Source organism: Myotis brandtii, unplaced genomic scaffold, assembly GCF_000412655.1.
Source record: "Myotis brandtii unplaced genomic scaffold, ASM41265v1 scaffold668, whole genome shotgun sequence".
Classification (NCBI taxonomy): Eukaryota; Metazoa; Chordata; class Mammalia; order Chiroptera; family Vespertilionidae; genus Myotis; species Myotis brandtii.
The window spans coordinates 3,520,144-3,534,846 of NW_005370597.1; the positions used below are offsets into that span (position 1 = coordinate 3,520,144).

General features: G+C 44.1%; 1 protein-coding gene across 1 annotated transcript in view; it reads right to left on the minus strand.

The window, feature by feature from the left end:
- Positions 1-1,311: 1,311 nt before the first annotated feature.
- Positions 1,312-14,703, minus strand: part of HDAC3 (histone deacetylase 3) — a 14,782-nt gene continuing 1,390 nt past the window's right edge. Inside the window, exons 3-15 of the mRNA XM_005881078.2 lie at positions 14,097-14,239; positions 9,338-9,419; positions 9,154-9,210; positions 8,979-9,034; positions 8,445-8,578; positions 7,851-7,931; positions 7,383-7,456; positions 7,161-7,225; positions 5,874-5,963; positions 5,689-5,747; positions 5,365-5,444; positions 4,898-5,055; positions 1,312-1,948 (exon numbers count right to left, since the gene is read on the minus strand). Of these exons, the coding sequence (XP_005881140.1) occupies positions 1,879-1,948; positions 4,898-5,055; positions 5,365-5,444; positions 5,689-5,747; positions 5,874-5,963; positions 7,161-7,225; positions 7,383-7,456; positions 7,851-7,931; positions 8,445-8,578; positions 8,979-9,034; positions 9,154-9,210; positions 9,338-9,419; positions 14,097-14,239 (1,149 nt within the window). The 3' untranslated portion in view covers positions 1,312-1,878. The remainder of the gene's footprint in view (positions 1,949-4,897; positions 5,056-5,364; positions 5,445-5,688; positions 5,748-5,873; positions 5,964-7,160; positions 7,226-7,382; positions 7,457-7,850; positions 7,932-8,444; positions 8,579-8,978; positions 9,035-9,153; positions 9,211-9,337; positions 9,420-14,096; positions 14,240-14,703) is intronic.

Below are 14,703 nucleotides of genomic sequence, written 5' to 3' on the forward strand. Positions count from 1 at the left end.
AAATGTAGTGCCAGGATAATAGTTTTCATGTGCGCGATATCCATGGAGCACAGGAAAAAAAGAAGTGTTACCCTTTATTAAAAGCTACGTACCAAGAACAGAGTGCTAGCTGGAACTTGGCAAGCTCTGGAGTTAGACTACCTAGTTTTGAGTCCCAGGTTTGCTACTTTCTAATTGTTTCTAATACAGATAAACTAGTTATTGCCAATGTGTGCCTGAACAGTAATGTCACCATTTACCTGCACTTGCTCTATGCCAGGTACTATATAAAACACTCTACATGTATTTTCTCACTGAATCCTCACAGTGCAGGTTAGTCTGACTGCCAAGCCCTATGTTCAACCAGGATTCCCTACTGACATAACCAAACCTGAATGAAAAGAACAGGTGTTCTCCAGGAGTATGTTATTTGCTTTACTGGCTTGATTTCTCCCTCAGTAATTTCATTCTCTCAGCTACAACTATTCCTTGAGTTAAAAGTATGTGGCACTCAGTGGGCCCTCAAAGGATGGACTGAATTATCTCCCCCACAGCCAGCAGAAGATTTCAAATGTATGTTCCTGGAGAGCAGATTCAGTGACTCTCACTCTGTAGACCCCAGCACTCAATCTAGGAGCTAAGATTACAGGGTCTTTGCCAAGCTGGCTGGCTTCTAAATATGGCCTTCATCATGATCTTGTGTTCTACTTTCTAATTGCCTGATGAAAATTTGCATAGAGCTGTCCAGCCCACACTTCAAACTCAATAGGTCCAAAACAGTTCAAAAGCTACTTTACTTTCTAAGCTAGAGTTGAAAAACAGACAAGATTAAAGCATGGAGGAGTGACCCATCTACTACTCTTCTTTCTTATACCACTGTCTACATCTGCATTTATCTCACTCCTTACTGGATTGTAAACTTCTCCAGGGAAGGGCCCATGTTTGTGACTACTAGCATCGTTCTTCACATACAGTTAAGATGATGAGAAACTATTTGTGGGGCACTGTGTGCTAAGTAAGCACTTTGCTCTCCATGCATCTTCACCAACTAGCATCACCATTCCAAACACCCAGGTTCAAAAACCTGAAGTCCTCTTCTACCCCCCTCTTTAGTAATCTGCCCACGTTTGTCTAACTCTTAACCAGAAAGCTCTATCAACTCCCTATATATGAGCAAGATAATCCAGGTAGATTACATAATAGGGCCTAACATAAGCTAAGTCCTGAGTGAATGTCAACTAAGATTTTTATTACATACTTCATCACCCGCCCCCTTCCTCTCCCTTCACATATAGGTAGCTAGCAAGAAGTAAGACTATTCACAGAAAGACAAAAGGTACAAAAAAATACCAACTTGGTTTATTGGATAAAAACAGTGGTAAAATGGACATAAAGCCAAAAGTTAGAACAGGACATTTTCACATCCTCCCCCAACTCAAAAATGTACTTCCCATCATCTGAGGTTAAGGGGTTAAGCTCTGACTCTCTAAAACCCCTCACTCTTCACCTGCACTGGAAGGAAGGCTTGCAGTAGAACTCATGAAAGGAGGAAGCCAGAGGCAACCTCAGTCCTGATTACTCCTTCATCCCTAGAAGTCTCTGAGCTAGAGGGAAGCAGGGAAGGAATAAGGAGGCCAGAAGGGCTGGGACTGGCATCTAGGGCCCACTGCCCTATCTTTGTCTCATCCAATCCCAAATAGGTACCATTGTCAGGCCTTAGGAGGGAGAAGAAAGGAGATAGTTGGTTTGAGAACCAGATGTGGTCTCCAAACAGTCCCCTAGCATTGGTAAAACCAGTGAAGGTGACAGGTCCAGAGCTGGGGGACCCACACCTTTTTCCTCCCACCCAATTAAGAGGTAAAAAGGGGTTCCTTGGGGGCACAGCAAGCCCTGCTGCTCTTAAATCTCCACATCGCTTTCCTTGTCGTTGTCATGGTCTCCATCATAGAACTCATTGGGTGCCTCTGGCCTGCAAAGCAAGGGGAGAGAGGTAAGGGCTCCACTCTTCAAGCTCCAATATTTTCCCACATAGGCACCCTCTCTGGAGCCACTTCTTAAGCCCCTTTGTCAAGGAAGCACTCCTCCCCTTCTATTAGTAGAGACTGATCACTAGTCATTCCTCCAGTCATGTAGTCAGTAAGCATTTATTGAGATTACTCTGTGCTAGCACTGTCATGAGCCTTAGCATTACATTAGTAGAGAATAAGCCAGACAACATTTCTGACAATCCCTAAAAACTTACCTAATAAATGAGACTCACAATAACCAACAAAGTGAATAAGTAAATATGATAATTTCAGATAATGGAGAGTACCATGAATAAAATGAAATAAAGGAAGATGTGACAGAGAGTGATGAAGGAAACGGATAAAATTTTCAGAAAGAATTAGGGAAGGCTGTTCTAAGAAAGTAAGACCTGAAGTTTGAGAAGGAACTGGCTAAAGATCTCAGGAAGACCATTCTGAGCTGCAAAAAATACCCACCAAGTACCAAAGTTATAAAGGTGAAAGGAGACTGATGTATTCCAGTAAGAGCAAGGAAACCAGGATGTCTGGGAACAGTGAGCATGAAGGAGAGCTGGTAAAAGATGAGACCAGGGATGTAGGTAAGGGCCAGCATGCAGGGCCTTTTAAAGGCATGGTCAGAAATTTGGATTTCCTTCTAAGTGCAATGGAAAGGAGAGTTTTTGCCCAGCCAGCTGGCTCAGTGGGTGAGCACTGACCTATGAACCAGGAGGTCACGGTTCAATTCCCGATCAAGGCAAATACCCAGGTTGCAGGCCAATCCCCAGTGTGGCGTGTGCAGGAGGCAGCCAATCAATGATTCTCTCTCATCACTGATATTTCTATCTCTCTCTCCCTCTCCCTGCCTCTCTGAAATCAATAAAGAAATATATATTTTTTTTTAAATTAAAAAAAAAAGAAGGGAGAAAGACATCAAAGAGAAGCTGAGGAACTAAGTCAAGAAAAGCCCTATCCGCCTGGTAAGCAATGTCTCAGTTACTTTTAAGCACACAAGGGTTCAACGTGTGGAGTCAGAGATTCTGGTTTGAATGTCATCCCTGATATTAAACTAGCTGGGGAACCTTCAGAAAGTTATTTAACCTCTCTGAGCCTTAGAATCCTCTAGATTGTCTGATGGCAACGGAATGATGATATGTATGTATTGCTATAAAGCACTTAGTATTGAGTCTGATGCTTAGCAAACCCACAAAAAGTGATAACTCTTATTACCACTATTCTGCAAATAATACACAAACTGGAGACATCAAAGAACAGGAACTCAGTGGGCAGTCTGACAGGGAGGTAGGATTTAGGACAGGAAGAAGCCTGAGGCTTCTGCTGGCTGTTGAGAGGGGGGGATACAATGCAGAAACTAGGCCCAGATATCAGACTAGAATTATAGATGAAAAGGTCACACTTTGACTTTCATTTTCTTAAAAAACTGAAAAAACCTGTGTTTACGTTCCTCCTTTTGGCAATTTCCAGAATTTAAGCCTCAATGACCTGGAAAAGTTTTAAAGGAGATGATGGGTCAAAAAGGAATTCCTGAGGCCCGAGCTTCAGATACTTCCTCAACCAGGAGTAGGAATAAGCGAGTATTCACGGAGGAGGAAGGCTGGAGTAGTCCCAAGGGTCCGAGCAGTGAAGCCCAGCTCCAGAGGATGCATCTGGAAGAGTGAACTCTAAGAGAAGCAGATTCTGGAAGCGAAGCCCATCAGACTCTGCAGCAGAGCCAGTTCAAACCTCTGACACTACATGGGAGCAGGACCAGATGTCCTGCAAGTGTCCAGCTGTAGTTATCCTTCAGTCACGTAAGGAAATCTGTTCTCCATTAAGTGCATCTGTTTCTGCACTTCTGGATTCTATTGTCTTTCCCCTTCATTTTTCAGAAAAGCCTACTTTGAGATTAAAAATAAATTCTATGCTAGTCTTTTTTCCCCTAATTCATTGCATCTGTAAATATTTTAGTATCTATCTCAGAACGATAAAGGCTTTTTTAAAAACCACAATACAATTATCATACCTAAAAGAATTAACAGAGGAAAGAAATCAAAGGGTCTTAGAGAGCAGTATACCGGCAGTGACCTGTCCAGCTCAAAACCTGGAAGTAAGATGCTGGCAAGAATATAAACTGTTACAGACTTTTTGGAAGGCAATTTGGCAGCAAATATTTAAAAATTTAGCACACATAGCTTTTGACCCAGCAGCAACAATTCTAGGAATCTAATCTACTCAAACAAGCAAGCTAAGATGTACATGAAAGAGGGTCCATAGCCACATTCTTTGTAATAATGAAAAAAATGGGAAATATGTAAATGTCCATCAATGGTATTTGGTTAAGTGAGGCTACATCCACACAATGGAATATTATAGAGCTGATAAAATAATGAAGCAGACCTATATATAGTGACATGGGAAGACACACATTGCTTTGTAAAAAAACAGAAAGAACCAGTTGTAAGAGTTGTAAGTTGTAGAGCAACCCATAAAGAATGACCCAACTTGTATTAAAAAAAAAACAAAACACAAAGAAAACTGCGTAACTCTGAGAATGAGTGTTTATGTGTATTTTTGTTTATCTGTGCATGTTGAACAGTATACTTAATCTATAGAGAAAAACCTATCTGAAAAGATACAAATCAAACGAAAAGTGATTACTTTGTGGACTGGGTCTTGGATTGTGTAAATGCAAACTTAACATATTTTGGTGCTGTTTAAAATTTTTACAGTAAATATATGTTGCTTATGTCATTAAAAACAGGGGGAAAAAAAGAGTGTGAAATAGCAGCAGACTGAAAAGTAGGCATACTACAGAAGTCAGCCAGGGAAAATTAAGCTGTCTCAGTTTACTTTTCCCCTCTTCACCTCCCTGACAATCCGGCTAGAATCCCCCCTCTCTTGTCCCTGCCCCAGACCTGCTGTAGTTCTCCTCAGGACCCCTCTCCTCTGCATCAGCCTCATCAGTCCTGTCATAGGTCAGGAGGTCTGCGGGCACATCGTGAATCTGGACACTAGGTGCATGGTTCAGCATCTTCAGGTTTTCAAAGATCGTCTGCCGGATCTGGTCCAGATACTGGTTGGAGTTAAGGAATAGAGAGTGAGCAGCTCGCAGTGATTCAGGGCATCCACCCTTCTAGCTGCCTTTCACCCCTATCATCCTAGTTTTAATCCCATTTTTAATCCTACTTTGAGTACCCCAACTGATAAGTGTCCCTATTCCCACCCCCAATTGCCTCTACTTTAACCTGTTTAGAATCCTCCTCTAGCTGCTATCAGTGAGAGTGATGGCTGATAACTTTCTTCTCTGGTTTCTCTGATTTCCCACATCCTGGACCATTCCTGGGCTCCCCACCCTTGTGCTCAGCTTCTCCAAACTACTGACCTGGCGAGAGTTCTGATTCTCGATGCGGGTGCTGACATCTGGATGGAGCGTGAAGTCTGGGGCAAAGTACTCAAAGTATTCTTTGGAGGGAAAAGATTTGACGGAGAGAGTATGGCTCAGACAGACAATCAGGTCCCAAGACTTCCCAATCTCTTTCCTTCCCATCCAAAATCCCTACATTATAGTTGCCTAATCTTTTCACTGTTCTGAGCTCAGGGGGTTAGTCTGTAGAGCTCTGAGAATGTCAGTTTCCTCTCTGCCTTCAAGCCAGGCCATTGTGAGAACAGCCTTCCTGGTGTCAGGGTAACATGGGGTGGTCCTTACCACTATAGGGAAGCTCCTCACTAATGGCCTCTTCTACCAGCAGCGATGTCTCATACGTCCTGAAACCAACCAGCAGAAGGGGGCAGGCTGAGCAAGTGGCCTGAAGGGCCCACCTTGCCAGCCCTCAGGGAGCCCCTAGCTCACAATGGACAAAGGGGAGAAGGAAAATCAGGGAGTGTGCTTACCAGCACCGAGCAACATTTCGGACAGTATAACCACCACCACCTAGCACCAGGAGAGGAATATTGAAGCTCTTGACATATTCGACGCATTCCCTATTAAAAGAAACCAAAGGAATTAGGTAAAGGTAGTTATGAAAACCCAAAGTACACACCTCTTGGTGTTGTCTGGAAAGGGGCACAAGGAGACTAGATGGGTTCTATATTTTCATCTAGGCAGTGAAATTCATTGAGTTATATCCTTGAGATATGTGTACTTTATTATATTTCTGTTGTGTCTCAATAAAAATTTTAAAATAAAGTGCACTCCTGTTCTACACACCCATCCTGGCACCCTACCTGTTAATCAACTATTCTCATCCATGGCCTAGCAAGGGCTAGCACTTCTAAAGCCAAAATATAACTCAAATCATCCACTTCTCTCCATCGCTACCTCCTCCACCTCAGCCCGGCACCACATTTCTGGCCTAGACAACACCAATAGCTCCCTAACTGGTCTCCCCACTTCCACTCCTGTCTCCCCAACCCAAACCTTTCCCAAGCAGTAGTCACTTTAAAACATAAATTGGATCATGGCACTTCCCTGCTTCATATCTTTCAATGATTTCCCATTATATTTGAAATATAATCTAGACTCCTGACCAGGTCCAAAGGCTCTATTCAGCCTCGCCACTGCTGACCTCTCAGACCTCGCCTCACACCACCGCCAGCTTACTCCCTGTGTTCTTGCCTCACTAGTTTTACTTCACATCCTCTCCACACCAGCTCTTCCCCGCCTCAGAGCCTCGGAGTGGGCCCTGCCCACCGCTTGGGACAGCCTTCTCTCTGCTCTTCTGTGGCTCACTCCTTGTAGCCTTCATGTTCTCAATCCAAATGTCAACTCCCCAGAAAATCCTTTCCAAGTCGTACTATCTAAAAGTAGGTTCCCCACTGCTATCCTGTATTTCAGCTTCCCATCTTTTCCCTTCACAGGATTTATAACAATCTACTTGGTTTGCTTCTCATGTTTTGTCTGTTTCCTACACTAAACTGTAAAGTTCATGGGAGTTTCCCCATTGCGTCCCCATCTCCTGTACAATGCCTGGAACATAACAGGAGCTTAATAAAAACCTACTGTGAATAAATGACCAGCTGGGGAACCCTGTTTGAGGTGACCTTTCTGGCTCAAGTACAATTTGGCACTATTTTTGACTTTCAAGAAGAGGTAAGACTCATTTTTCCACGACCCCCTCTCTTGTATTGAGGTCCAAACCACTTGAAAACGTGTGGGAGTCACAGGAGGGTCAGTCTCACCCATGTCCTCGAATGCTGAGGTTGAAGCAGCCCAGTCGATCACAGCCCAGGGAGTCAGCTCCACACTGCATAAAGCAAAAGCCCAGGCAGCTGCGGTGAGATAACTGATCAGAATGTCCCAGGTGTGCTTCCCTTCTTCCCTTCCCTTCCCCACCGATTCTTTCCTGCTCTCTTCTCCCATACCTAGGAAGAGCCCTCCTAATCAGGCACTGGCAGTATTACCTGAAGAACGATGCATGTGGGTTGGTAGAAGTCCACCACCTGGTTGATAACTGGCTGGAAAAGGTGCTTGTAACCTGGGAGAGGGCCAAAGATGGGTACCTGGCACCCCAAGGGGATGGGGAGACAGGGAACAAAAGGAAAAAGGGGGTTGAGAGAGCATATAGCCGAGGAAAGAGGCAACCCAAGGAAACAAACCATTGGTTCTGAACTTCTGGAGGGGTCCCAGACCCCTTGGAGTGATGGATGAAAGTTAATGACCCTTTTCCCAGAAAAATGCACATACACATAATGTGTTGCATACAGTTTCCGGAAGGGGGGGGCGCGAGGGGGGGACAGCTCATGGTCCTTCTGAAGGCCATTCATCCTGAAGGACACCAGGCCCAACAGCAGGCAGTACCAGGCAGAAGAGGTTAATTCAAGGAGAGAAAGAAGGGGCCCAGTGAGCAGGAAGAAGACTTCAGTACTTACTCTGGTCATCAATGCCATCCCGCAGGGGTACATTGAGACAGTAGTAGCGGCCACTCTCTGCTCCAACTTCATACATGTCACCTACAGGGAAGTGGGAGGTGGGGGCTGGCAGCCACACATGGGAAGCATCCACAACACAACTGCTTCAACCCAACCAACACTGAGGGCCTCTCATTCCACCTACATACCTGCACCACACACTCCCTAGAGCTACTAAGTCTCCTGCAACTTGCATTCATTCAACAAATATTTTTTGAGGGCCTACTAGGGGTCAAGCTATGTACTAGGCGTGGGGGATACAGCAATAAAGAGAACTAATGAAATGAAGGAAATACCACTAAGCTTATGTTTTTGTGAGTAAACATACTGAGGGAGACAGTAAACAAAACAAACCACCACAATAAATACAAACAGCAGTGAGTGCTCTGTGAGAAACAAGCAGAGTGATGTGAGAGTAGTGGGCAAGGAGGTGAATACGTTAACTGGGTGGTTAGGAGAGGCTTCTCTGAGGAGGGGCAGCTGAGCTGAGACCTGAAGGCTGAGAAGGAGGCAGTCATGGTAAAGAGAAAGGGACGGACATTTCTATTCCCGTACCTGTGCCGGGGAAGAAGTAGTTTCCATATTTGTGGAAGGACACTGTCATGACCCGGTCAGTGAGGTAGAAGGCTTCCTGGACCCCGTCACCATGATGGATGTCAATATCAATGTAGAGCACCCGAGGGTGGTACCTGGGGTGAGGGCAAAGTCAGGGTCTGAGGCAGAGGTGGACCCCAGAAAGAAAACCCCCCAGCCACTCCTCCCAAACACAAGGTCTGGGATTATCAAGAGTCTGCTTCAGCCCAATTTCACCAAAGTCACCTGAAACCTAACACCACCAGTTCCCTATGGGCAACCCTGGGGCTCCAGCCTGGATGCAGGGACAGGAGAGGGATGTGCAGAGAAGGTTGAAATGTAAGCAGGCAACAGGGAATCTGCAGCAGAGCACAGGAAGAGGCAGCCTGAGCAAAGCATGAAGAATTTGGGAGAAGCGAGTATGGGGATGGAGATCTGGGTCAGGGCCAGGGCAGTCTGAGATCTCGCCAGCTAAGAGTCTCATTAAGTCCCTCCATCGCCTCCCAGGTTACTCACTTGAGCAGCTCCAGGATGCCAATCACAATGTCATTGACATAGCAGAAGCCAGAAGCCTATGGCAAGACAGTGGTCTTGTAAAGAAAGGAACAATTCCTCCCCCCAGCTGCCCCCTACTGTCATCCTCAACACCAACCCTAGAGTAGCTAGTCTCCCCCATCACCTCCTCACTCACCTCAAACTTCTTGGCATGGTGCAGACCTCCAGCCCAGTTAATGGCAATATCACAGATCTAAAAAACAAACACCCAACTCACAGTCCTCCTGCCCACCCCCAAAGATGGGAGCTCACGGTCAGGGTCAAGCCCTTGAGTCCAGTCAGCCACAGAAAGGGGGAATGGGACTCAGGGCTGTGGTCACCTTGTTGTTCAGCTGGGTTGCTCCTTGCAGAGATGCGCCTGTGTAACGGGAACAGAACTCAAAGAGCCCGGGAAACACTGGGCTGCAGGGAAGAGGAGCAAGTTGAAGCCCTTTTACCTCTGTCCGGCCCTCCCTACACCTCCCCCCAACCCAAACCCCTCCAACCTCCAGTCTTTAATAAGCTGCTCTCCCCCTCCTACACGATCAAGTTATCTGCAAATGTATTCAACAAATATTTTGGACCAAACCATGTCCCAAGCCCTGATGGGAAGTAAAAAAGGATTTAACCCTGTCAGGAAGTTTGTACCCTAGCTAGAGAGAGAAGCAGGCAGCTTCTAGGTACTTGAGTGTACACACAAAGAGGAAACAAGTTGAAAGGGAACGTTGAGCTCTATTTTTCTTTTTCTTTTAAATATATTTTATTGATTTTTTACAGTGAGGAAGGGAGAGAGATAGAGAGTTAGAAACATCGATGAGAGAGAAACATCGATCAGCTGCCTCCTGCACATCTCCTACTGGGGATGTGCCTGCAACCAAGGTACATGCCCTTGACCGGAATCGAACCCGGGACCTTTCAGTCCGCAGGCTGACGCTCTATCCACTGAGCCAAACCGGTTTCGGCGAGCTCTATTTTTCTTAAAAGATTCTTCGGTGTATATCACTTTAACATAATGCTCAATAATGTTCTTTATAGCTACACATTTTAAAGAAAGTTATCTTCCTATAGTATGCACAAAATAGTAATGATGAAATAACCCACAGAAAGCCTTTAACACAGTGTGTGGAACCCAGTAAGCCTTTAATAAATGTCATCTATCATTATTAGCATCTTCATTTTTTATTAAAAAAAAGAGAGGCTTGAAGCCAGACACAAATGGCTACATACTATGTAGCTCCATTTAAATGACACTCTGAAAAAGGCAAAATATAGGAACAGACCCCAGGATCAGTAGTTGCCTAGAGCTAATGTGGAGAGAGGGATTAACTTCAAAAGGGCATGAGGAACCTTTGAGGGATAAATAACCTTGCTGTCAAAACTCTCAGAACTGTATACCTAAAAAGGGTGAATTCTACGGTATGCAAATTATACCTTCATAAACTTGACCTTCAGCAAAAGAAATGCTTTAAACAATCCCTCACTTTAGGTCTCCAAGGAAATAGTGGAGCCGACACATTGGACTATGTGAAAAAGAAAATTGTAGGGAATGTTTGTTTTTTAAAATATATTTTTATTGATTTCAGAGAGGAAGGAAGAGGGAAAGAGAGATAGAAACATCAATAATGAGAAAGGATCATTAATCGGCTGCCTCCTGCACACCCCCTACGGGGGATGGGATGGAGCCAACCTGACCATGTGCCCTTGACTAGAATCGACCCTTGTCCGCAGGCCAACACTCTATCCATTGAGCCAAACCGGCTAGGGCGGGAATGTTTTTTAAAAATATATTTTTATTGATTTCAGAGAGGATCGGAGATAGAAACATCAATGATGAGAGAGCCTCCTGCACGCTCCCTATTGGGGATAGAGCCTGCAACCCGGGCATGTGCCCTGACCAGGAATCGAACCATGACCTCCTGGCTCATAGGTTGATACCCAACCACTGATCTATACTGGCTGGGGTGTAGGGAGTTTTATAGTTTCTCAAAGAGTTTGAGAAGAATTTGTGATTGACACCTAAACAAGTAAGCAAATGAATAAACAATGAAATTATCAGCTCCAGGAAAAACAAAAACTTGTACAAGAAAAAGATTAAATCATAGTCTACTATTTGGCTCAATGGTAAAATGAATTTTTCAAAATTAAAAAAAATATAAACATAGAATACTTATTTAATAAAAAATTGTTATATAACTATATTCTGAAGCTGGGAGGGGAGGGGAAGCCAGGTGATGGTATAAGGAGACTAAATGTTCATCTTCAATTATAAGAGTTTAATAGACCATTGCTAAATGAAGAAATAGCAATATGAGCATAAGAAACAGTATAGAATGGTAGCATGGTTAACAGCCTAGATTCTGAGGCAGCTACCTAGGTTCAAACCTTGACTCTTTGACACCTAATGATTGTGAGTCTGGGCAAGATAAAGCTTTCTGTGCCTAAGTGTTCTCATCTGTAAAAAGGAGACAGTCACAGACCCTGCTTCATAGGGGTAGTTGAGACTAAATGAGCTAATGACTGCAAAGCATTTAGAATAGCACCTGACAAACAGTAGGCATTACCTAAGTGTATTAGATTATTAGTAACAGTAGTAAATTAGTATTATTATTTTGAAGTGCAAAGATAAATATCAGAAGAAATAGCTAAAGAAGCTAAAAGTGGCTGCCACTGGGGAGAGGGATCTATGGGTGGAAGGGACAGTTCTGGGACTGTTTTGGTTTGTGTGTTTTTTCCCATTAAAAGCCTTGTAGTATAATTTAGCTTTTATATTAGATTACTTTGAAAACTGTCCGAAATTAATCGAAAGGAAAATCCCTAATTCTCATCTGAAATACAGATAAGCACAAGTTTGACACTATGATGCTGCGCAAAGGGCCCAGTGGTAGCATTCCCTAAGTGCACAAAGGTCTTTCACGGCCCCAGCTGTGCCCTGAGGGCTGACTCTGCATTCGCAGACCTATAAAGTGAACTCAGAAATAGCAGTAGCAGCAATAACAAAAAACCAAGAAACCACCCAAGGCAACATGTGACTGAACACCAAATGACAGTGCAGTGTGTGCAGGACAGACCTCTGCGGCTGGAGTGGTCAGGACAGGCTTTGTGGTGTGAAACTTCCTGGTGGTGTGAAGGCTGGTAAGGCCTTGGAGAGGCTTAAGGGGGAACATAAGGCGTTCCAGGAGGTGCTCAATGCCAGCCTGAGGCGTTGGTGTCTGTTTCTCCAGCCCAGGCTACTTCTATTCTATTGATAGGATATTTTAGGGAAACAGATTAGTGTAGTATTTTAAAACCTGGGCTCTGAATCTGAATTCTGCCACCTCCACTGACCAGTTATGTGACTCAGGCAAGTTACCTAAATCTCCTCAAACTTCAGTACACCCAACACCAGGAAAAGGACTATTACATCTCAGGGTTAGTGTGAGAAGTGGATGTAGCAGCAATCCTCAGCATAGCAGAGTAAGCACTCATGGTAGCTACTGTAGGAAACTCTACAGGATCAACAGCCTGGTCTCTTCAATAATTAAATTCAAGGGAAAGAAATGTTACAGATTAAGAATTTTAAGAGACATATCAACCAAATGTAATGTGTGAAACTTGTTTAGATCCTAATATAAATAAATCAATTTCGATAAAGAAAAATTATAAGACAACTGGAAAACATTTGAATACTGATTGCATCTCCTATATTAAGGAATTACTGCTAATTTTTTAGGTGTGATAGTAACACTGTGCATTTTTTAAGGGGATCATTTGGAGATACATAAAGTATTCACAGATAAAAGTATATAATATCTGAGAATTATTTTTTAATTGATTCTTAGAAAGAGAGGAAGGGAGAAGGAGAGAAAAACATACAATGGCTGCCTCGAATGGAACCCGCAACCTTTGGGTGCACAGGATGACACCCAACTGAGCCACACCAGCCAGGGCTGGGAATTGTTTTAAAATAATCTAACGTGATCCCTGGCAGGGTGGCTCAGTTGGTTGGAGTGTTATCCCATGTTCGATCCCCAGTCAGGGCATGTGAGGGAGGTAACTGTTGTCTCCTGATGTTTCTCTATTATATCAATGTCTCTCTCTCTCTTCTTCTTTCTTTCTCTCTCTCTCTCCCCCCCCCCTTCTTCTCTCTAAAATCAGTAAAAATAACATATCCTCAGATGACAAAAATAAAATTTTTTAAAAATGATAATCTAAGGTGAGGGGATACAAATGAAGATTTCCTTACAAGTGTTGCAGCTGCATGATGGATGTATGGGGTTTGCTGTACTATTCTTTCAGAAATGTCTGAAATTTTCCCTAATAAAAAGGTTAAAAGTAAACTGAGTAAATGATAGCTTTTGTGGTCACTCTATTTTCAAGGGTGCACACTAGAATGTAAGTAAGGATCAGGCTTTTGTTTCTTATCCATTCCCTTTCCCAAAGGGTCTAAGTTTTCTTGGTATGGTACAAGCCCAATCATGTAAACCTGATCATATCTACTCGCTCTCTTGCTTTTTAAAACACTCTGAAGGCTGGCCTCTCCTCTAGGGGTAAAAACTCTAATTCATCATAAGGCTGTCTACTTTTTAAAGGCCCTGCCTATCACTTCAGCCTCAATTCAGATCATTCTTCTCTTCATATTCTGGGGTCAGCCATTTTTGTTCCTCAAATGAGTCATACTCTATCCAACCACAGACCCTGGCACATGTCATCCCTACTGCCCATGACATTCCTCCCCTCACTCTCTCTCCTCCCAACCACTGTTACCTAATTACCTCTTACTCTTTCTTCAGATCTCAGCTCAATCTTTATTACTTCCTCTAGGAAGCCTCCACTGACCAGACTCCTAAAGCTGGGTAACTCTCCCTCATATGCTGTCATGTACCTCTCCTTTATAGGACTCACCACAACTGTAATATTAAAATTTTGCTATTGTTGATCATTGCATCCCTAGCATTTGGCACAGGGCCTGGAACTAGAGCAAATGACCAATAAATATTTGTTGAATAAACCAATGAGTAAATGATGACTCATTGACTCAGCAACTTCCCACGTACTGCCTCCAAGACCTCACTCAAGTGTTCTCCTTGAAATGCCTGGCATCAAAAGCCCTAGTCTTCTCACCAGTCATCGCCCACGTTGAAGGCATTAAGGCTCTTGGTGAAGCCTTGCATATTGGTGGGGCTCACTCTCTGCAGGAAGTCAATGTAGTCCTCAGAGTGGAAGCGGCACATGTCATGCTGGGAGGCCTGGTATGGCTTGAAGACCTCAGGACAGAAACACAAGGTGAATCCAGGCAGGGTCAGTCTCAATCATGGAGCTGAGACCACCCACACTGAACCAGTCCTGGGGATTATCCAAAACCACACCTGCAGTACCCTTACCCCTAGTCCTTGTTATGCTGAGGCAGAAGAGAGGCTCTGATAAGCCAGGTGGTTTATTATGATCAAGCCCCCTAAAGACCACTGGACTTGCCTTTTTCCTTCCCACCTCCAGCCTAGCCTTTCCTACCTTCTCAACTGTGAGCCCCGATCCACTGCCCTCTTCCCTGGATCTCCTCTCCTGATTCTCTCCATACCCATCTCCTCCCCCGGGCTCTGGTTCTGCTCTTTCTGTCTCTGAGTTCTTTTGGAATCAAATAATATGGGGTGTATGAACATCTTCTAATTAAAGCTCAAAGTACCCAGGTGCTAAGCCAGAGATTTATCTTTTTTTGGGGGGGGGGGGGGCC